Source organism: Lindgomyces ingoldianus (genome assembly GCF_010093535.1).
Source record: "Lindgomyces ingoldianus strain ATCC 200398 unplaced genomic scaffold BDR25scaffold_6, whole genome shotgun sequence".
NCBI classification, from domain to species: Eukaryota; Fungi; Ascomycota; class Dothideomycetes; order Pleosporales; family Lindgomycetaceae; genus Lindgomyces; species Lindgomyces ingoldianus.
In genome coordinates, this window is record NW_022985167.1 from 999,729 (window position 1) to 1,021,340 (window position 21,612).

General features: G+C 35.7%; 3 protein-coding genes across 3 annotated transcripts; 1 reads left to right on the forward strand and 2 right to left on the reverse strand.

The window, feature by feature from the left end:
* Nucleotides 1-13,521: 13,521 nt before the first annotated feature.
* On the reverse strand, nucleotides 13,522-16,386 carry BDR25DRAFT_322882 (FunK1 protein kinase; the record flags this gene model as incomplete). Its single annotated transcript, XM_033692065.1, has 2 exons — nucleotides 13,522-15,219; nucleotides 16,384-16,386. 2 exons carry the CDS (start codon nucleotides 16,384-16,386, stop codon nucleotides 13,522-13,524), a joined length of 1,701 nt encoding a protein of 566 aa, XP_033551543.1.
* BDR25DRAFT_332077 (uncharacterized protein) lies at nucleotides 16,019-17,191 on the forward strand (the record flags this gene model as incomplete). Its single annotated transcript, XM_033692713.1, has 2 exons — nucleotides 16,019-16,645; nucleotides 16,712-17,191. The coding sequence occupies exons 1-2, from the start codon at nucleotides 16,388-16,390 to the stop codon at nucleotides 17,189-17,191; spliced, it is 738 nt and encodes a 245-aa protein (XP_033551544.1). The 5' UTR covers nucleotides 16,019-16,387.
* Nucleotides 17,192-17,347: 156 nt separating this feature from the next.
* Nucleotides 17,348-18,086, reverse strand: BDR25DRAFT_351226 (uncharacterized protein; the record flags this gene model as incomplete). Its single annotated transcript, XM_033694820.1, has 6 exons — nucleotides 17,348-17,460; nucleotides 17,500-17,640; nucleotides 17,670-17,705; nucleotides 17,784-17,863; nucleotides 17,984-18,028; nucleotides 18,082-18,086. 6 exons carry the CDS (start codon nucleotides 18,084-18,086, stop codon nucleotides 17,348-17,350), a joined length of 420 nt encoding a protein of 139 aa, XP_033551545.1.
* Nucleotides 18,087-21,612: the final 3,526 nt, after the last annotated feature.

The following is a 21,612-nucleotide window of genomic DNA, read 5'->3' on the forward strand; positions in this document are numbered from 1 at the left end:
TTACACTAATAATTAAATAAACTATAAAGTAAACAGCAAATTTTTACTACTAGAAATATAAAAAGTCTTTAACAGCATTAACTTATTTAAAGTAGCCTTAACTGTAATTTATAGGCTAGTTAATAAAAAAAAATAAGTAGTTAATTAAATAGACGCTTTTTAACAGGGCAACAGCTCTGTCTAACAATACGCAGCCTGCTTTAGGGAACTGCTAGCTATCTACAGATAAATAGATAAAAAAGCTATAAGACAAATGTTTTATAAAGGGCTTTTAAACACTATTAAAAATAAATTTACTTATACTAGAAAGCTTAAAAGCTTTAAAAATTATATTAAGAAAGCACTTACTTATAATAAAAAACATGCTAAACGCTGTAGTAAGAAAAAAAAAGGCTAGACAACTAAAAAGACTAACTAGTTCTAGAAAAAAAAAAGTTTTATAGGCTAACACTAAACTTATAGACCTTAGTTACGCTAAACACACGTGTAGCTTCTTAAAGAAAAAAAGTTATACTTTTAGAAGTGTAAGGCCACCCCTAAATAAGAAATAAAAGAAATAGCTTAAAAAGAAGGCATGCCTTAACTATAAAAAAGTAGGTTACTTCTGTTAAAAATGCTTAGACTCTAAATAACTAAAAAATAAAGATAATAAATTAACTATAAAAGCAATGCATATAGAATAAGGCCTAATAGAATAGAAGATCTTAGACTAACTAGATAAACATCTCTGCTAGTAATGCAGAGACAATTATAAATCTAAAGGATGCCTAATAAAGTACTAAAAAGTTAAAGTATAAGACAGTAATAAAGTTTTTAAAGCACTAGAATAAGCTGCTACTTATAAGGGATAGTAAGGCTACACTTAAGCTACAACATACATTATAAACGTTAAAAAAGGGAAGGAAAAATTCCCTTTAAAATAACTAATAACAGAAATCTCTACTTAAGAACTAAGATATAAATTTACTTATAAAGACTGCTAAAAATGCAGCAACACACACTAATAAAAGAACTATAAGAAATTAATATATAAAGTACACATTAACAATAACACTAAAACTTATAGTATATTAAAAGAAATTACTAAGACACATTATACAGTTATAAATAAAAAAGAATAATAGAAAATGTTTAAAAAAATCCTTAATAAAGGCAAAAGCCTTAAGTAGTAGTGTACACTACTGTTAACACTAGATCTATGCTAGAAACAGAGTAATACACCCCCCCTAGCACTAGCTATTACCTGCAAGGATCTTAAAATATAGTAAGATAAGAGGTACTGCATTTCTTATAGTAGTAAGCAACATAATAAGTTTTAATACACTTACTAAAGCTACCTATTACAAATTGTTAGAACTAAAGAATACCCTAGATAGACATAAGTCTAACTAATACTAGTACAGAATAATCTTAGGGAATGCCTCTATACCTAGTATCTGTGTAGTAATAAGTACTGCATTAAACACTAGCTAACTAAGCATAGGGCTAGCTAGTAGCTACACAGAACATAAGAAAGCGCACCTAATAGCGACACGCTAGCTAGCATAGCATCTACCTGTAAAATGCTACACTGCCTTTATTGCAGAAACAGCATAAATTATAGACAAAAACTATAGACAGAATGCAATAACAAAGTAGCATACATGTTCTATTATTTTTAATAAAGGGCACACTAATAAAACAATTAAACACTATACTACTATAAAATAAAAGATGCTTAGTGTACTGTAGCAGAATGCATAATACTAGGACATTAAGAATATAAAATAAGATTAGACTAAATTACAGAATATAAAGACTTAGCTACAACTGTTAAAAAGAATAATAAAATAGACTATAAAGAAACGCTCTACAAGCTCTGCGTTCTTATTACAGTAGAATAAGAACTAGAATAAAGCCTAATAACTAAAATTACCCTCTAATACTTAGGCTAGGAATAGACAGGACTTGCTCTAATAGATAGCAGATGCACGTTTACAGCAATTAACTTAAAATAAGTTAACTAAGAAAACATACTCTTCTAAAGTAAAAAAAACCCCTTTAAAGTATCCCTAGCTAACGCCTTATTAATAGAGTACAGTGTAGAATAAATTTAACTTAAAATAAAAAAACTTATTACTAAAGCAGAAGAAACTAAGGACTAGATATCCTTTAACATACTGCCACTAGAAAGTAAATACTAGGTAATATTAGGCTATAATTAGCTTTATAGGCATAACCTAGTAATTAACTAACAAACTATGTCTCTAACTAACTAAAATAATGTAGAAGCAGTACAATTAGTATCCTATTAACAAGAAAAGCTAAAAATGTTCCCCTGCTAGGAACTAGAAGCTTAGGCTGTCTGCCTAATAAAAAAAGAACTAGAAGAAATTTTTTTTAAGAAATTTAAAAAGAAACAAGACCTTAACTAGGTTAAAATCTACTAAATAGCCTAAAAAGTAAATAAAATACTAAAAGAATACTAAGACTACAGGGACATGTTTAAAACCCTAGAAGATCTAGAGGAACTGCTGCCACACTAGCCCTAGGACTATGCTATAAACCTTAAGCTAAACTTATAATTAAAAACTTATAAGCTACAACCTCTAACAAAAGCTTAAAAGAACACCCTGCAAGAATATGTAGACAGGATGCTAGCTTAAGAACACATTAAAGAAAGCAATAGCCTAGTTGCATTAGCTATAGTCTTTGCAAAAAAGAAGAATAGTAAAATAAAAGTGTGCTAGAACTACTAAACTCTAAATAATAATACTATTAAGAATTAATATCCCCTACTAATTATTTAGGACATTATAAACTAACTTAAAGAAACTAAGCACTTTACTAAGTTTAATGTTTAAGATAGATTTAATAAAATAAGAATTAAGAAAGGACATAAATAGATAACAGCCTTTTAAACCCTAAAAAAACTATATAAACTCTTTATTATACTATTTAAACTTACTAATGCCTTTACAACTTTTTAACAAGTTATTAACACTACACTTAACCCCTACTTAGACATATTTGTACTTGTGTATCTAGATAACATTCTAATATATACTAAAAAAGACAGAACTAACTACATATCTAAGGTAAAACTTATACTTAATTAACTCTAAAAATATAGACTCTACCTATAGCTAGAAAAATGTAAGTTTAATGTATAAAAAACTAAATACCTAGGATTTATTATTAACAAAGAAGAAATAAAGATAAACTTTATTAAAGTAAATAAAGTACTTAACTAGCCTACACTAGTAATAGTAAAAGAAATTAAGGGATTTCTAGGCCTTACTAGCTATGTACAAAGAATAATTAAAGACTATTTAAAAATAGCGCTCCCCCTTACTAACGCTACTTTAAAAGAAAAAGCAACATAGAAATTCTAATAGACAGTAGAGATAGAAGAAGCCTTTTAAAAGTTAAAATAGATAATAACAAGCTACCCTATTTTAAAGATGTATAACCTTACACTTAAGACAAAAGTACACATAGACACATCCTTAAAAGCAGAAAGAGCAGTACTCTTCTAAAAATAAGAAAACAGTTAATAGCATCTAGTAGCTTACTACTTTATAAAATTTACACTATTAGAACAAAAATATACTATCCTAGATAAAGAACTAAAAGCTATAGTTAATGTATGTAGAAATTAGAAAGTTAAACTTTAAAGCTTTAGTTAATAATTTATAATTCTTACTAATTATGTAAACCTTATTACTTTCCTTACTACTAAAAAAAACTCTTACTAATACATGTATAATAGGCTATAGAACTTGCTTAATTTAACTTTATTATTAAACATGTAGCAGAAAGTAGTAACTAATAAGCTAACACTTTAAGTAGGCGCGCAGACTACTTTAAGGCTAACAAAAAACATTTTAAGGAATTTACAGTTTTTAAAGAAACTCTAGAAGGATTAGTTTATAAAGGACCTAACTAAAAAAAACTACTATGTTCCTTAATAATAGTTAAATAAGGATAGAAAAACTTAATAAGAGAATACTATAAGGCCTTTATATTTAGACACTTAGAAATTAGATTACTATAAAAGAAAATTAAAACTGCTATACTCTAGGAAGTACCCTAGTTAAAACACTTATGTACTAAAGTCTTATAGGAATATAACACCTATAATAAAAATAACCTTTAACACTATAAACCTTACAGATTACTTTAACTAATAGAGGCACTAAGCTAACTATAGACTATAATAACTATAGATTTTATTACTAGACTACTACTATTATAGGAACCTAGCACTAAAAGGTTATGTAATATAATTACACAAGTTATTAATAAAACTACTAAATTTGTTTACCTATAGCTATTAGAAAAAAAGCATTATAGTAAAAAAATTTATGTTTAAATTAAAAAAGAATATCTTTGCTACTTATAGCTACCTAAAGATTATTATCTTTAATTATAATAAATTATTTACTAGCAAATTTTAGACTACTTTTATTAAGCACCTTAGAATTAGCTATAAACTCTTAACTACTTATTACCTATAAATAGATAAATAAATAGAAAGAGTAAACATAGAAGTAGAAAAGTTTTTACATAAATACATCTCTTATAAATAGACAGATTAGACAAAATAGCTGCCTATAGCATAGTTTGTTATTAATACTTTAGAATTAGCTACAACTAAGGAAACCCTATATAAGGCTAACTTTAGATATTCTCTATAATACAAGCTCTATAGCACGCAACCTATAGACCCTTTAGAAGCTGTAGATTGCACAACTAAACTTCTAGAACTACATTAGAAACTTATAAAAAAGGCCTAATTAGCTAAAGAAGCTATAGAAAAGACAGTAAACTAAAAAAAAAAACTAGCGCCTAAAATACACCTAAATAATTATGTATATTTAGATATAAAAGATCTTAAGACACTAAGACTTTTTAGAAAGTTAGTAGAAAAACGCATAAGACTATACTAAGTAATATAAACACGCCCTAGCATCTGCAAACTTAAGCTGCCTAAAGAAATGTAGATACACCTTTAGTTCTATGTCTTTAAACTAGAACTTGCACTAAAAACTATTCTACTTACAACTACTAGATAGAAAGAAGAAAAATAAGAATATAAAGTAGAAAAAATTCTAAACTATAAAAGAAATAAATACTTAGTAAAATAAAAATAATAGCCTACTAGTAAAAACACTTAGGAACCTATTAAGAGCTTGTTAAACACTCCTTAGGCCCTTTGCAAATACCTAGACTGCCTTTTAGACAAAACTATTTTAGAGAAAGCTTCTTAGACTAGAAAACACTATTATTAGTTAAAACTATAGCAGTAACAGCTAGCTACAATGTAGGAGGTCTGCGACCCTTTAACACAAGTTAAGGAGAAGAAAGACTAGCTACTTTTGCCTTAAGCGCTTTAAGCTTATCTAGTAATAAAAAGTCTTTTTTTAGATACTTTACTCTTTAATCTACTAGAACTTTTAACTATTTTTAAAACTATTCCTGCTAAGCTATAAAGAACTAAAGACGCCTTAGGGACTTAGCCTGTTCCTACATCTCTCTTTTTTTTTCTCTTGTTTCTTTTTCTTTAGCTGCCTCTAGCTCTCTAAGTAATCTTTTCTTCTTACACTCTAAATAATTCTAAGCTGTGTTAGAAATAAAAGCATTATAATAACTACTCTTTTGCACACACTCTACACACTTGTTTAATAACAAGGACATTATGTAAGAAAAACTATAAAATTAGTAAGAACTACAAGGACGCATTTTTATATAGTAAAATAGATTAAGATAAGCAACAGTATAAAGGCAACATGCAACAGCAGAAACGTAAGAAACCTAATAAGGCATAGTTAAAAAAGATAAATATTAAACTAGCCTTTAAAGACAAGAATGTACTAGCTAAAAAGAAAATCTAACACTTATAATAAAAGAAACGTAACAGCAAGGACGCTAACTAGAAGGAAAGCCTACGTGTTACAGCTAATAGTTAGACTGTAATAACCTAACTAGCTGTCCTACACAGCCTAAACAATGTTAGATAGAAGACGCTTAGCCCTGCGCTAAATAAGTTATGTAATAGGACAGATAAGGAATAGCTTTAGCTTTTAGACAAAAGCCTTGCAGAATGCACTGTCTAATAGGGACTTAGGCCTTGCAGGCAGTGCAGGTATTGCAGGCTATTGTAGGCAATGCATGCATCACCTGCAACACATGCAAACGCATGTAAACCTGTGTATATAGTCTTAATTATAACTATAGTTAGAAGGTTGTAATTACTATTTAGTTTATTATCTAGTCCTTATCTATTTAATAGACTAAGAGGTGTTAAAACCTTTACAAAGAGGACATTGCTGCCTTGTATATGTTGCACTATATATACCTCTACTTCTATCCCTACAGATTAGGTTTACTAGCTCTCTATACAGCTGCTAGGTTAAACCACAAGCCTGCCTACCCTTCATCTCGCATTACCCTGTACTCTGCTCAACAGACTGTACACCTAATCCAGCTAAGTCCTTTCCCTTCCCGCTAACATTCCACTATAGGCCAACATACTCCTGAAAATACCATTTCGCCGGAGTAAGGATTGTAACAATAACCTAGATAAACTAATCCCTATATAAAGAAATCTTTTAAAGAAAAGAAAAAAAAGACAGCTTTATAAAAATGTTATAAAGGCAGAACTAGAGCCTACTATAGACTAAGCCCCTTAGGATAGCAATGCCGCACTAGTGCAAAGAGAAGATATAGATACTAGAAAAAGTAAAAAGCAAAGGAAACCTGCATAAAGTCTAGACTAGGTATTCCTAACTTAAAAGGAGAAGGATAATTAGGCCTTGTTTATTAAGCTTTATACAGATAGTGTAATTACTACACCTAAAGAACTATTTAAAAAATTAGACTGTATAAAAATAGACACTTTAATTACTAATAGTACTTTTAAAGTTATAGTGTATAACTTAATAAAGTATAAAGGTTAAATTTTTAACCTTTGCTTTATATAAAACGTAAAAGGCAAAACAACTTAACTATATAAGAAATCCTGCCTAGTGTTTACTAGCTACTTAGATAAAGAGAAGAAAGAAATCCTTACCTAGTTACTAACTATCTAAAGAATAAGCTAGAGACTACTTTTAGCTATAGAAGTAAGCCTAAAAGCTATATATAAAATGCATTTTAAACTGCGTAATATTACATAAGCATATATTTAATTAATAGATAAGCTTATGCGCACACTATACATAAAGCTACTAAAGAAGATGCGCTAGAGCTTTCTACTAAATACAATACTCTAGGTTGTACAACCTTTATATAGAGCTGCTAAATTAGGACTGTATTAGTTTAAGACATACTATAACTACTATAAAAAAAAGCTGTGCATGTATATCTTTTTATATAACCTTTACTTTTTAATTACTAATAAAGAAGAGCACACTTTTAGTATTACTAGTTTGTAAATAGACAACACTTTAAGTATTATAATAAAGAATTTTGTGTAAAAAGAAGAGGAGGAACTATAGAAGGCAAAGTTTTATATAAAAGGTAAAACTATTTTAGTAAAGAAGCAGCCTATTAAGTTTAATAGTAAAAGGATTAAACTTACACACAACATAGTAGTTCTTACTTAGAAAAAATAAGTAAGCTACCTTTATATAATTAACCTAGAGAATAAGGATGCTGCATAATAATATGTTAAGTAATGTGTAAAAGAAGTATATATTGCATTTATGTGTTAACTAAAGGCAGCATTTAACCTATCTATTACTACATAAACTATAGACCTTTTATATAATAACATTAACACACTTAACACATAAATCTAATAGCAGATAGATAATAGTAAGTGTAGTCTTACCTTTTTACTATTATAACTTAATTATGCAAAGCTGTTTATTTTTATAGATAGATTATTTACTAACAACAGAGACCTTAGCTTACAGCTAGAATTCTTAATTATATTAAGTAATAAAAACTATACAAAGCAAAGTAACTGCTTTAAAATACTAGGCAACATTATACACTAGAATTCTACTAAGTGTAAAAGAGTAACTAGGAGTGTCTTTACTAGTAAACTATATAGAATAGTTAGAAAGTTTAATAATGCAATTACTTTTAGTATAACTCTATAGTAAATTATATAAATACTTAAACTGCTACTAATTCTAGTAGTAATTTACACAGATTTAAGGTCTCTATATAATTGCCTTGTTAAGCTAGGCACTACTAGTAAAAAGTAACTTATAATTAACATTATGTTACTCTGCAAATTATACAAGAAAAGGGAAATTACTAAGATTAGGTAGATTAATAGTAAAAACAACTTAGTAGATGCATGTATAAAGAAAACACTAAACTAGGCTTTTTAATTATTAGTCCTAACTAACTGCCTCTCTGTCTAGATAGAAGCATCTGTGGACTGGCTAGATCCTGTGCGCAAAGATGCCTTAGACTAACTAGACTAACAACGCCTTTGTATAAGGCCTATTTCCTTTTTTTTTATTTTTTTTTTGTATTATACACACTTATTTTTCTTATTATAAGTATCTGTTACTGTTAGTACTGTACAAAAAGAGAAAAGAGCTAGGGAATAGTACAGTAGGGCTTAGAGAGTGAAGGATAAAGAAGAGAAGGTAAAGGAGGAGGGGAGACCTTATTATATACACCTCCCTACGCACCTGCCTACGCAAAGATCCCACACTATTCTAGCACAAAACCCTGCATAAAATAGTTTATACACTGCTAAATCACTTACAAGGCAAGCGCATAAAGGCTAGATAATAATAGCCTAAAACACTCTACACTATTTATAGAGCTATCTATATAGTGTAACTAGCCTATTTTAATGTACAGCATTACTAAGGCAAGTCTTAATAAATAAGGTAGAGTAAAGGCAGAACATAATTAGATAGACCTATATAGACAGAAGGGAGGTAACGCGTACAGAAGGCAACTCTTTAGACAAAAAGAAAAGTTGCTAGTGTCTGTACGCAGCAGCAGTGTTGCAGCCTAGATATAAATAATTGCGCATAAGCAGGATTATGTATCTATGTTACATAATGCTTATGCGTAAACCTCTATGTGCAAACATCTAGATATCCCTCTTTTTCTCTATACAGAGGAAAGACAAGAGCAATAGAACTAGAAACATGTTGCTCTTACCTTACCTACCTTATACGCTGTGCACACTGTACACCACCCTTACTCTTGCTACTTAAGTGCTTATACTATAAGCAGCTAGCTGTTAGAGCCTATTCAACAAAAAGAACTATTTTAACTTTAATATAAACTTTTTAATAGTAGCGCTAATAAAGTAAGCTTTAAAAGTAAAAAACACTTCTTTTTTACTTATTCTTAAAGTTTAAAATGCTTATTACACTTTTATTTTTTTATTACTAGTAATAAAGTATGTTTATAAAAGCTTAATTATTTTTTTTATGTTCTTAAACTAAAAGTTGTCTAATTTAGCTAGGTATCTAGGCTCTAGGTATTTCTTTGTAATACTAGCAGTGTGTCTCTATACTAACACTATATGTGTCTACTTACTCTAATAGTAATCTAAATTAATGTTAAGTCTATCTATAATAAAGGCTTACTATTATTTAAATATAAGTTCTTTGCTGTTTATAAAGTTCTTAATTTTAAGTATATATTTAGTAAAGTAGCTTTAAGAAAGCTTAAAAGTGCCTAAAAAGTCTTTTACTATTAATATAGTAAAAGTAATTTAAGGCATTATTAAAAGTAATTTAGTAGTTAGTAAAGGTTAATTAAGACTAATAGTTTTTAATTTAGTTAGCTACTTAATTTATACTTTTAATTAAGCAACTTAGTTTTTAAAGGCTATACTACTAGAGTTTAAATTTAAATCTAGTGTGTTTTTAGCTTTAAGTTCTATATAAAAAAGTTTAGCTATTAAAGTTAGTAGTTATTTAGCTTTAGTAGTAAGCATTTTACCTTAGCTATAGCTAAAGCATGTTACAAGCTTTATACTAAGGTCTAAGAGTAGTTAAAAGTTAGGCATTAGTAGTTATCTCTAATTTTAATAAGTTATTAGTAGTCTTTAAGTTTCTACTTTAGCACACTTTTTATAACTTTTTTAAAGGTAATTTTAATTATAAAGGATAAAAAGGTCTAAACTTAAAAGCTTTAGTTAATAAAAAGTCTTTAAAATCTTATTTATAATAACTAAATAATTTAATATAATAGTGTGTAAAAACTATACTTTAAACTAAACTAAACACTTTTTAGAGTTAAATATAGTTAAATAAATAATTAATATAATATTATTAATAAAGCTGTTACTAGTAAAAGTAAGTTTTTTAATATAATGTAACAGCGCAGGCAAGATAATAGGTCTAAATGCAGAGGGAATCTACTTAGAGGCATATAAGAGTGCGTGGGGACTCTAAACCTAGGAATGCCATTAACACCTATAGGCCTTATATAAAAGGATATTAAAAAACTACTAAGCTAGCTACAGGGGCAAGGTGCAACTAAATATATAAGGGAATAGGGGTAACTGCAGGGGACTAGGTCAAGTCATGGTCGGGGTCGATACGGGGACCCTTCGGATAGGATCCGAGCGACCCGAGATAGAACAATTCGTAGAATCGTTACACTTAACATACTACATCTCTAATCTTTATGCCTTAACAATGCTTTAGAAGGCATCTCTTAGCTTAGCATACTTTTAACTTCTTCTTAGTTTAGGGTATTGTCTAGAAGAGGGTTTAAAGATTAAAGTCTAATTGTAAGGCTGCAAAGTGCTACAACCTTTAGTAACAGTGTATTAGTGCTGTAAGAATGCTAAAATATCTAGAGCAAGCTCTAAATTGTCTAAGATCTGCTTAGCTTAATAAATTAGTTTATAGAGATTTTCTTTAGCTTTAAGGATTAAGTCTGCAGACAAGTCTAAAAGCAATAACTTGTTGTTACGTATTTAAGGTTCTATGTAGTAAATAGTCACAATGTTATTCACAGGATATATGTATGTGTATGCAAAGAGCCTACTAAGCGAGAGAGCAATTATTATACATTAATGAATGTGGTGCCGATGGGGGACCTGTTTTGAGACTACTAAATTACTGAAATGATTGTCTAAGAAGGGCTTGAATACCAGCCCCCTGTAACCTAGCTTACACGGCGACGTAGGGGGGATAACATAATTGTTTAAAACACATCTTACTTAAGAGTTCTACTATTAATCCTACTTTAGCTAAATTTATAATATTTCCTTATTGTTCTTATTGTTACATAGCGTTATTGCCCTATACTGCTCACAAAGGCCAGACATTGAGGCCGCAGAGCTAGACGTGTTTGTCCTAGCTTAGGTATAAGTAAGGAATTCTAAGAAAGATTTACTATTCTTTTTAGCTAGTACACAATCTTTTATATTATAGTCTATCTGCATTTTATAGAGTTGTTTACTTAATGCTGCGTGTGCAACAAAATTTCGCAAATGCAGTTCTTTATGTAGCTTTTTATTAACAAGGTCTTAAAGATATAGCATCTTAAATAGGTACATGTAACGGCGCAGGCAAGACAATGGGTCCGAATGCGGTGGGAGTCCACTCAGAGGCAAATGGGAGTGCGTGGGGACTCTGAACCTAGGAATCCTATTAACACCTATAGGCCTTGTACAAAAGGATATTAGAAAACTACTAAGCTAGCTACAGGGCAAGGTGCAACTAAATACATAAGGGAATAGGGGTAACAGCAGGGGGCAGAGTTGGGGCCAGGTCGAGTCAGGGTCGAGCCGATACGGGGACCCTTCGGATGGGTTCCGGGCGACCCGAGATGGAACGAGAATCGTTACAGACATAAGTGTACACTAAAAAAAGTAAGCTAAGTTAAAAGTAATATAAGTAGTGTAATTAAACTAGGCATAACTTATATATATGTAAGTAAGTAGTAGAAGTAGACTCTAAATAATATCTTATGTTATATTACTTTATATAGGGCTAAAGTGGGCTGTTTTGCGCTAGAATAGGGTGGTTTTAGTGGGGGCTTGGCAAAAGTGGCCGGCCAACCTGTTAGGTACGTTATCAGTTTTAGCCGCGATTGGAATAACTCACATCTCCATGGCATGGGACACATCACGCACATTGCTATGACATGGCGCATCTCACGGCGACATGGCATGGTATTAACACTCTAGGCTAGCCATTTCGACGCTTTGGACGCAATCGTTTACAGAACTGATCGATTGAACGCCGCATCCGATCCTGATCGCCTTGAAGCCTCCAAACGCCTCCGAGCTCTGCGATGCTCAGAGTTCTCGCTAGGCGCTGCATCTCCTTTATGATCTCTAGCCTGTACTAAAAAGAAATTGAAATTCTTTTGCAAGTTAAAAGATGTTTAATTTTAAAGGTCTAGGGCGCTATCCCCTGAGTTGATGATGGTCATGTGCTCTAAGGAGATTTCTACTGGCGATGAGAATTGGCACATGAATATGAAGTAGTACTGCGGCTGAAAATGATGGACAAATGCCTGCATTGATATGGATTCGAGGCTTATTGGTACCTGCGGTTCTCTTGAGAACTCTTTTCTCCTCGGAGCTTTCCTCTCCTGTGAGCTTCCCTCTCCTAAGAGCCTTCCTCTTCTCTGAGCTTTCTTCTCCTCGGATGAGTTCTTCGCGGAGTTCATTCTACTCGGAGCATGGTTCTCCCATGAGCGTGCTCCGAAGCCCTTGAGCCGCTGCTGAGAGCTGCTACGTCCTAGTTAAGCTTCGCTTCTCAGAGTTACTTCCTTCGTGTCAACTGCAGTTCAGTATTCACTCTGCATTATTTTGTCACAATCTATATACTTTTCCGTCTATGAGTACAATTAATGGCACCTCTCTGAATTATTCAAGGGGCGCCGTCTTAATCACCACCTTGGCTCCCCGTACTGTCCTGCCATTTACGGACCGAGCCTAACATCCGTACATGAAGTTTTGCCTGTTCATGTGCTTTATCGCTAACCTGTGAAAGAAGTGTTCCAGTGAGAATTGCAAATTAGTATGATCCGAAAAAAGACCCAAAATCGGGCACTATCCGAGGGGTCTGAAATGGGATTGGTGTGGGGTGGACATGGACTCGATTGGCGGTCTCTAAGCGTTTTCATTGATCAGGCCGAAGCCGCGCTGCTGATGGACAGTAAGCTGTGAGTGTAAACGCTGAATTAGTGAACTAGTCCTGGATTTGAAGCATGATGGCTAGAATTGGGAAGGCCGCAGCACGTTCCGCTGCCCTACTTCCCGTGGCAACTATCTCTCTGTTACTGTTACTCGTCCCTTGCAACCATATTTCAAGTGCTTCAAGGCAATCCCATTACCACCAGACCAGCTTGCCTTGCCAATCTCAGGCCAAAGCACCTGCCATACGACCTTTCCCGCCTCGCTGCCGCCGTCAGTTTCACAGACAAGTCCTTTACATACAAGTCCTTTCCACGCCCACAGGTTCTCCGCCCACATCCTCAAATGCCCGAGTCCCTCGCCATCACTGCTCAACTATCGCAAACCATCAGGCATCGGATCAACCCAATCGCTGGCGATTGTCTGGTGCCGCGACCCTCTTCATAGTCTCAAGTTACCAATGCCTTCTCTCGAAGCACGGCATCTTCAAATGCGCCAATCAGCTCATCATACAACGCATTAGTAGCGGCAACCGAACCATCCGTTCCAGTCCATAGCTTGCCATCTTCTATAGGAAACAAAAGGCTACGCATTTTCTCAGCAAGTGGCTTGAGCGATTCATACTCCGGTGCAAACTCTGACAGGATCATTCTTCCAAAGTTGGCTTCAGCCATGTCGTATTCCTTGTCATCTGCAGATTCTTCCCAAGTTCCTCGATTCCACATCTTAAGCCTGCTTCCAGGTGGTGGGCTTCCCTTGTCTTTCACAATAAGAAGCCATATCAAGACGTAGAGAAAAGATTCCAGATCGTGACGGTAGGTATGTCGCCGACTGTGGAGAATGCCAATGGACATGAATGGTCGAGTGCCGACTACTTCGCCTTCGCTCCGCGGTCCTATATCCAAATTCATGGACGCGTCGAGGTCGATCAGAATGCCATGTGGTTCGCCTGGGCTTCGCGGGGAGACAATGATGATATTCCAGGGCGAAATGTCTTGGTGCAGGATTCTGGCATCCTGCAACAGGGAACGATGAGCGCGGATGGCGTCGCGCATTGCGAGCAGCAACTCAAGTCGAGTTGTGAATAATTCAAGACGCCGGCCAGCTGGAGAGGTGACGATACAGACCAATTCACGGTTTTCAAACTGCGTTTTAGTGACCCTGGTGTGCTGTGCAATGTCCTGTTCCTTTTTCTCATCTGTTTCCGATCTGTCCGACTTCTCTGGCTGACGAGACTTGGGGAGAAATTCGCGGTACGGCCCAAATTTGAGAGATCTTCGCAGATTGGCGGTACTGTTGATAACTTTGTGGCAGTGAAGTGACAGAATACCCCAAACTTTCTTGTCCATCGCAAACTTGAAAATCTCTTCCTCCGGTCGTTTAGTACTCGCCCGCCAGGAGAACTTGACCACGTAGTCCCATATACCCGAGTCCGCTAACCTAGAACGATAGCAAGTCGTTCCTTGGCCAACCATGTCCTCTGAGGACGCAATAGTTTGATCGTCAAGGTACAACTTTCGTATTGATGACTGGGAGATTTCATCCAATATGACAAAATTCCCATTTTCGTCGTTTTGGATGATTTTGCTTCGCCCCAAGTCCTGGTCTGACATCAGTTGGTAGCTGAAAATGAGAGAAAGGAACCGCTCTGGCTCGTGCTGGATGTTGAATGCTTGACAGCACCATATACCAGATCTGTCGAACATCCATAGCTCTAGGTGTGATTCGCGAACGTAGAAGCCGTACAAGAAAAGCCGAAGCGGTTGGCTGATAAATACTTGGCGTGCAAGAAGCGAGAGATCCAGCAGTCCGTCTCGGTAGCCAGTAGAGTCATCTTGAGAAAAGTTTCCAATAGCCCGGACATCTCCCCAGATCTCTTTGCCGGAGCGAAGCGTTTTCGAAGGTATCAGGAAGATATGCGCTCCGCCACTGGTAACATTCATGTGCCACAAGCTTTGGGAGGGCTCGGATTCTACTGCGCAGACATTTGCGAACCACGATAGAAAGCGATCCGGCAGAACAAAAGGTGATGCCCGGAGAAAATGAAATGCTCTCGTCTTTGCCGCAGTTTGAATATCTTCGCTAGCACATGGCTCAAAGTCTCCGAGTGGGCCATGGATGCGATCCTTGATGTTGTCGAAGACATCCTCGAGGATCTCTAAATTTCCACTTTCTCCGCCCACATCAAGCGAATAGTGGGACAGCTGCGGTTGAGATTGCTTGGACATGTTCAATACCATAGGAAGATATTTGGTATGAGCTAGCTCGTAATTTGGAGAAAGGAAGTGGTTGTTGTCATTCGGCTTGGAAGAAAACCCAGAGAGTGATTGGAAATGCCAAACTCGCGCTGTTAGCGGGTTCGTGGTTGAGACTTGGATCACGCATAGCAATTTCTCTAAATTCTGCCTGTCTAACGCGAACAAGGAATAATAGCAGTCTTGGCATGGCGCCCTGTGGTTACCAACAAGCGTTAATGGCGCTAATACACATGCATACCGCCAGGCAACCTTGAGTTCTCAGGCGGACGCGTCTGGCCAGTCCCTGCGAATTCATCAATCATTGGATAGGGGAATCTCGTCGCGCTTCCATCAACCCGCTCGTCTTATCAAGATGCATACGGAGGCGCCAAAAGTTGTTGCGCAGGCCCGTGCACCAAATGCCTCCTGTAAAGCTGATGAAGAGCTTATTTTTAATAGTAATTCACTTAGAAGATTGAGTTTAAACTAGGCTCTTAAGAAGTAGCTACTGCATCAAAAACTGTATCACAGTACATGAAGCACACCGCGAGGTCCAGGCGCGGACACGACTGGCTGATTTTGGGCCGAAAAAGCTGTCCTGGCGTCTGGCGCCTGATTCTCCGGTGCACGGGCCTGCGCAACAACTTTTGGCGCCTCCCTCCGTACTCAGCACCTTGTTAGCTTCATTCACTGGTCAGGATAAGGATACCGCGGCTACCCGCCCCGATCAAGCCGTGACGACTGCCAATCGACTCCATAGACTCCGCGCTAGAAGCAAGCATGATCTGTAGTCGGCTCTACAAACTGATTGAGATGATTGAGATGATTGGATGCCGCATCGAAGGAATCAGGTCATTCGAGGCCATTTCGTCGACCTCCACCCCAAAGCAACAAGTCGGGGCTCGAATTTGTCATTAGCGGTTGAAAATCAGAAAATGGTCGGCAGAAATATAAATATGGAGCAGGTTCTACTGGTTTGGCTACATTGAATTATCGAACAAACATCGCCTTCAACTTCAAAACCAGCTCGCAACAGCAGCAGTACCTCTCTGCCTTAACAACAACATCGCACACCATCATGGCGTCTTTGACTGAGACTCTCGTCCCATTCGCTACCTACAATAGCTTACCGCATATCAGGGACGTTGCCAATGCCCCTGAAGACCACGCGGACGATCTCAAAGATCTCCGCCAACTTCTCGACAAGCACAAGGTTCCCAAGGGTGTCAGCATTCGACTTATTCACAAGCACTTTGACACTAAGGACGGAGAAGTCATGATCTTTGATAAAGTCACCATCCTGGGCCACGGCATTGCGCAAATCATGAAGCCTGTCGTGCCGGGAAGCATTCATTAACTTCACGGTCTCCATTACTTTGTCAACGACCAAGGTTCCCTTTAGGCATACGAGTATTCAAGCCATGTCGCGCCCGACATGGCAAACTTTGAACCCTTTCTGACAGAATTCTGCGCTATTGTCTCTAAGCGTAATTTGCGGTTCAAGTTCGGACTTAGAATTAAGGCTGAGGATGAGCTAGACAACGTTGGCTGGACTGAGTTCGAATTCCATGAGAAGCGAGGTACAATCATGCTACAGGATGGAATGCCAATGCCAGAAGGAGACTCTGACTTTACTGTTTCTACGGAGTGGAAGAAGTTGATTGGGGATGTCTGGCCAAGAGACTGCAAACACACCAAGACCTGCTGCCACGGGGCTACAACTTGCAAGCATTGCACTTATTGCAAAGCCTATGATGTTGAAGAGTGTGGTATAGACAAAGAAGGCTCCTGTACAGAGGCCTTCTGTCTCGGTGGACAGAGAGTGCTACCAGGAACCTCGCTGTTCGACATTGTCAATACGATTGCTGTACAAGCATTCTGATGTGCAACATGCATCTGCGAGACTGGGACTTTTGACGATAATCCAAAGTATGTTTGGGTTAAGAACCAGGTGCCCAGCCCAGGCGCAGAGGCTAGGTAGCTGATGCCAGAATGTTTTGCTTGAACCAAGGGGTATAGAAATTAGAGACCTAGTCTTCTAGATAATCAATGCCTGATACAGTCTCTGCTGGTCCCTTCTCTTGGCGAGATTGTCCAAAATTAACTCCCCCGTGATGAAATTCTGAAGAAGAATCAGCAAGGCCAACATGGCTGGGGGGCCGGGCTCACAAAATGAGTGGTTTGATCAACCATGAAATGCAGACCAACACAAGTGCCAAAGAATGATAACAGTGGAAGCGGTGGTAAGCGAGTCTGAGAGCCAGGCGGCAGGAAGACAGTATTGCCGGCACGGGTTCAAGGAGCTAAGCCATGGAAGATTGTGGTCCGAAACTGGGATCACTCAGTCCTTGACACCTCACATTCCCACAAGCTGATTAGGCCCATTTTCAGACCCTCTTTATGCCACGTTGGGATGAAATCAGGCATAATTAGAGAGGCTTAGGCTTAAATCAAGCACGATCACGCCGGCTCACGTTGGCTCAGAGCGAGCTCATGGGCCTGTTGGATTTGTTCAGGGTGGGGCTCAGTCTTGCTCAGCCGTGCATGAGGGGGTCTGATTCAGGGGCCTCGTTGCATGAGCGGGTTCTCAGATTAGAGCTTTCGTCAAGGATTCTTAGGTAGAAAGGCAGACAGTAAGAAAATATTAATACGTTTGTATTAAAAAGCTATATACATTCTGCCGCCATTTTCAGCGGCATATGCCACCCTTTTCGTAGGGCTTTGTCGTCAGTGGTGAGTCTGTATAGTGCAAACCCAACCTATACTTGCGACAACATTAACTTTGTTTAACTACTTACGTGACCTGTAATTTTTACTGCTTAGCTTATTTTTTAGATTATGTATAGTCTCTTTGTCTAATATTTAAAACCACCTATTTCTAGAAACTTTAGTGGAGGCACATCTCTGTAGTTAGGCTGCTTAGGCTTAGGGTCTGAAATTGCCCCCTTCTTCTTCTTACTTATGTGAGAGAAGTAAAAATAACTTACTAGCTATAAACAAGTATAACTCCTTACTATAGCTAGAAAATAACTGCTTTTTTACTTAACTAGTTCTTAGTGTTTTTAGTACTCCTTTTAAACTATTACAACTATAGACGCCTATCTAAAAAGCCTTATTTTTTTAGAATAACTATTTAATGCTAGACGCTCTAAATTATAGACTAATAAATGTTTAAAAATACTTAGCTACTCTAGTTAAAAAAAAAAATTTATTAAAAATAAAAGTAAAGCTTATTATTAATAGCTTATAAAAACTTAGAATAAGTAAGTAAAACTATACTCTAAAAAGCTATTAAAGACTAACATAATATTTAAAGTTCTTTAATGCATATAAAATAAACCTAAATATAATTTAGTAGAGGCTTTACCTTAAAGATCCTATAGCTATTACATAGAGCAAAGCCTACCTATTAAATTATGTTAAAAAATTTATAAAAAAAGTTATAGTTCTTAGGCTAAAAAAGTATATTAAAAAAAAGAATGCTTAATAGTATAAGTATAGTCTTTACTATATAGCGTGCCTTAATTAAAGAAGCTAACCTTATAGTTTTAAGAGATAAAAAGCATAAAAAGCTAATTTTAAGTAATAAATAAAAGTGTCTGTACGTAAGTACAGCTGAATTAGGTTGCCTGAAACGTTGGCTATCTGGCCTGTGCGTTAGGGGCTATGTGTACTTAAGAGCCCTCTTTCTTTGTACAAAGAGAGAGGGCTCTTAAGTACACATAGCCCCTAACGCACAGGCTAGATAGCTAACGTTTTAGGCAACCTAATTTAGCTATACTTATGTACAGACACTAGCAACTTTTTATTTTGTAAATTAAGTTGCTTACCTGCCTTGCCTTGTTTTTTATCCCTCTTTGTACTATCCCCTGCATCCTTTCCTCTTCTTCTTTGTACAAGGCCTATAGTGTACTGCTAGTTTGCAACACCTACTAGCTTTTTAGCCTGCGTACAGCATCTCTTTCCTACAGAATAGATCCTGTGCTTAGCTAGAGCATAAAGGAGCTCTTGCCTAAACGCACAAGATAAGTTGTTAAAATCCTGTTATGTCTAGCCTTTAAAGTCTTTTATAAAGTTAGATAGACTGTACCCTTTTATACACATAAAGACAAGAGTATCTGCTACATATAAGGTTTGTTATACTTAGAAGGGATTTGTTAACATGTTAAGGTAGTCTACTAGAAGGGTAAGGTTAACCTTCTTTTATAGTATTGTTCTAGACACATAGGTTATCTCTACTAGTTTATTATACAAGTATTCTATAATAAAGTAAAGGTTTGCTAGTTGCTTTAGTTATATAGCTGTTGTCTAGGGGGGGTGCTAGTTGCATTTGTACAGCAGTTGTCTAGGAGGGGGGTGTTACAATCCTTACTCCGGCGAAATGGTATTTTCGGGAGTACGACGGCCTGTGGGAATTTAGCGAAAAGGGGGTAGGACTTAGCTAGATCGGGTGTACAGTCCGTCTAGCAGAGTGTAGGTATAGCGGGGTAAAGAAGGCAGGTTGTGGTTTGGCCCAGCGGCTGTATAAGGAGCTGGCAAACCTGATCCGTGAGGATAGGAAAGGAGGTATATACTAAATTTAATCTGTTATATGCATTAATCGGTGGATCCTTGGCGCGTCATCAGCAAATTCCCTCCGCCCCCCCAAATTTTGCAGTAACTACTAAATATGCCTATAACGCGCTTAGTATCAACATAATCTGTCACTATTACTACTATGTAAGTTAAGGCTGTAAACTTACTAGTATATAGCCTATACTAACTTTTTTTTTAGTGTTGTAGCTACTTTTAGTTAACCTTAATAGCTTAAACTAGTGCCTAAGCTGCAGAGAGCGTCCTAGGGGTAGCTACGTGTATAAGAACTAGTACTTTTTATTAGCTAACAGCTAAGCAAGCTAGTGCTAGTAAGGCAACAGCGCGTTAGCGTAAGTTAGTTAGCTAGCGCAGGCCTGTAGTAGTTGTGGTTACTTATAAGAGTCCTCTAGCCTAAAAGCAGTCTCGCGCAGCCCCTAGGTTAGCTATACAGCCTGCTGCTACTCTATTAATTAAGCTAGTATCTATCCCATTGTCGCCGCTCCCATCATCTCCCCTAATAGTTGATCCTACTCTGCCTGCTCCGCCTGCTCTGCTAGTTGCTCCACCTGCCTAATTAGTTCTCTAGTTATCCCTGCTACTAGATAAACTTAAATATAAGATTAATATAGCATATAACCTACGCGTAAATAAGGTAAGCATAGTAGATAATTTAAAGTTAGTTAATTACACTTTCTTTCTTATACTAACTATAAAGAATAAGGTAGTGTCACGGTATCCTCCCCGGATCCCAGACATAACTGTATTAGACGCGTACTAGAGTATTATTAGTGCACGTCTAACACAAACACAACACAACACAGATATAAACTTAAGCATAAACTGCTTTAACACTAACTAAACCTAGAACAGGCTTAATTTATACCTAAAGTGCTTAGACTTCTAAGCTAAGTATTTAATTACTAATTTCTTCTTAAACCTTTTTATTTCTTACACAACGTCTTATACTTACTATAATACCTTATGTAGTAATTAAACTAGACCTCTGTAAAGCTTTATAACCTTACTTATACATAATTATAACATTATGTTGTGTGTAAACTTTAGCTAAGAATAGCTTCTAAATCTAATCTAATAAGCTTAGTACTTATACAACTCTAAGCTATTAAAGTAAGCTAAGAAGCCTTTTAAAAAGCGCTTACTTTATAGAAAAGCTGCTATATTATAAGCTTTAAAGCTTTTTAAAAGGACTTTAAAAAACAGCTTTGCGTTATTAAGCAGTCTGTTTCTGCCTTAACTTTTATTATAGTAGTAGGAACTAAGAACTTACTAGCCTTAAAGCCTACTTAGAAGTCTAGAGATAGCTTAACTCTCTCCTGCCTAACGCTGCCTACAACCTGTAACCCTTTTAACTTAGTAATAAAATCTAACTAACTTTCTAATCCCCTACTGTTTAATAAAAAATAAAAAGACCTACTTTTCTTCCTACATAAGCTTTAATATAAACTTAAAGGAAATATAGACTAATTCCTCTTTAAACACTTCTAGTTACTATATGCTTACTCTTAACTTAACTATAATATAACAGCCTTAATTAACTTACTAATAAATAAGAATATTATTAACTTAAATTAATTTATAGTGTTCTTATAAGTAACTTATAAAGACTTAAATAAAAAGTTAACAGCCCTAAGTTGCCTAAACACCTTATAATAAAAAAAAAAAAGCTTTACTTTACACTTTACTAAGTTCTACTAACTTATATTTAAT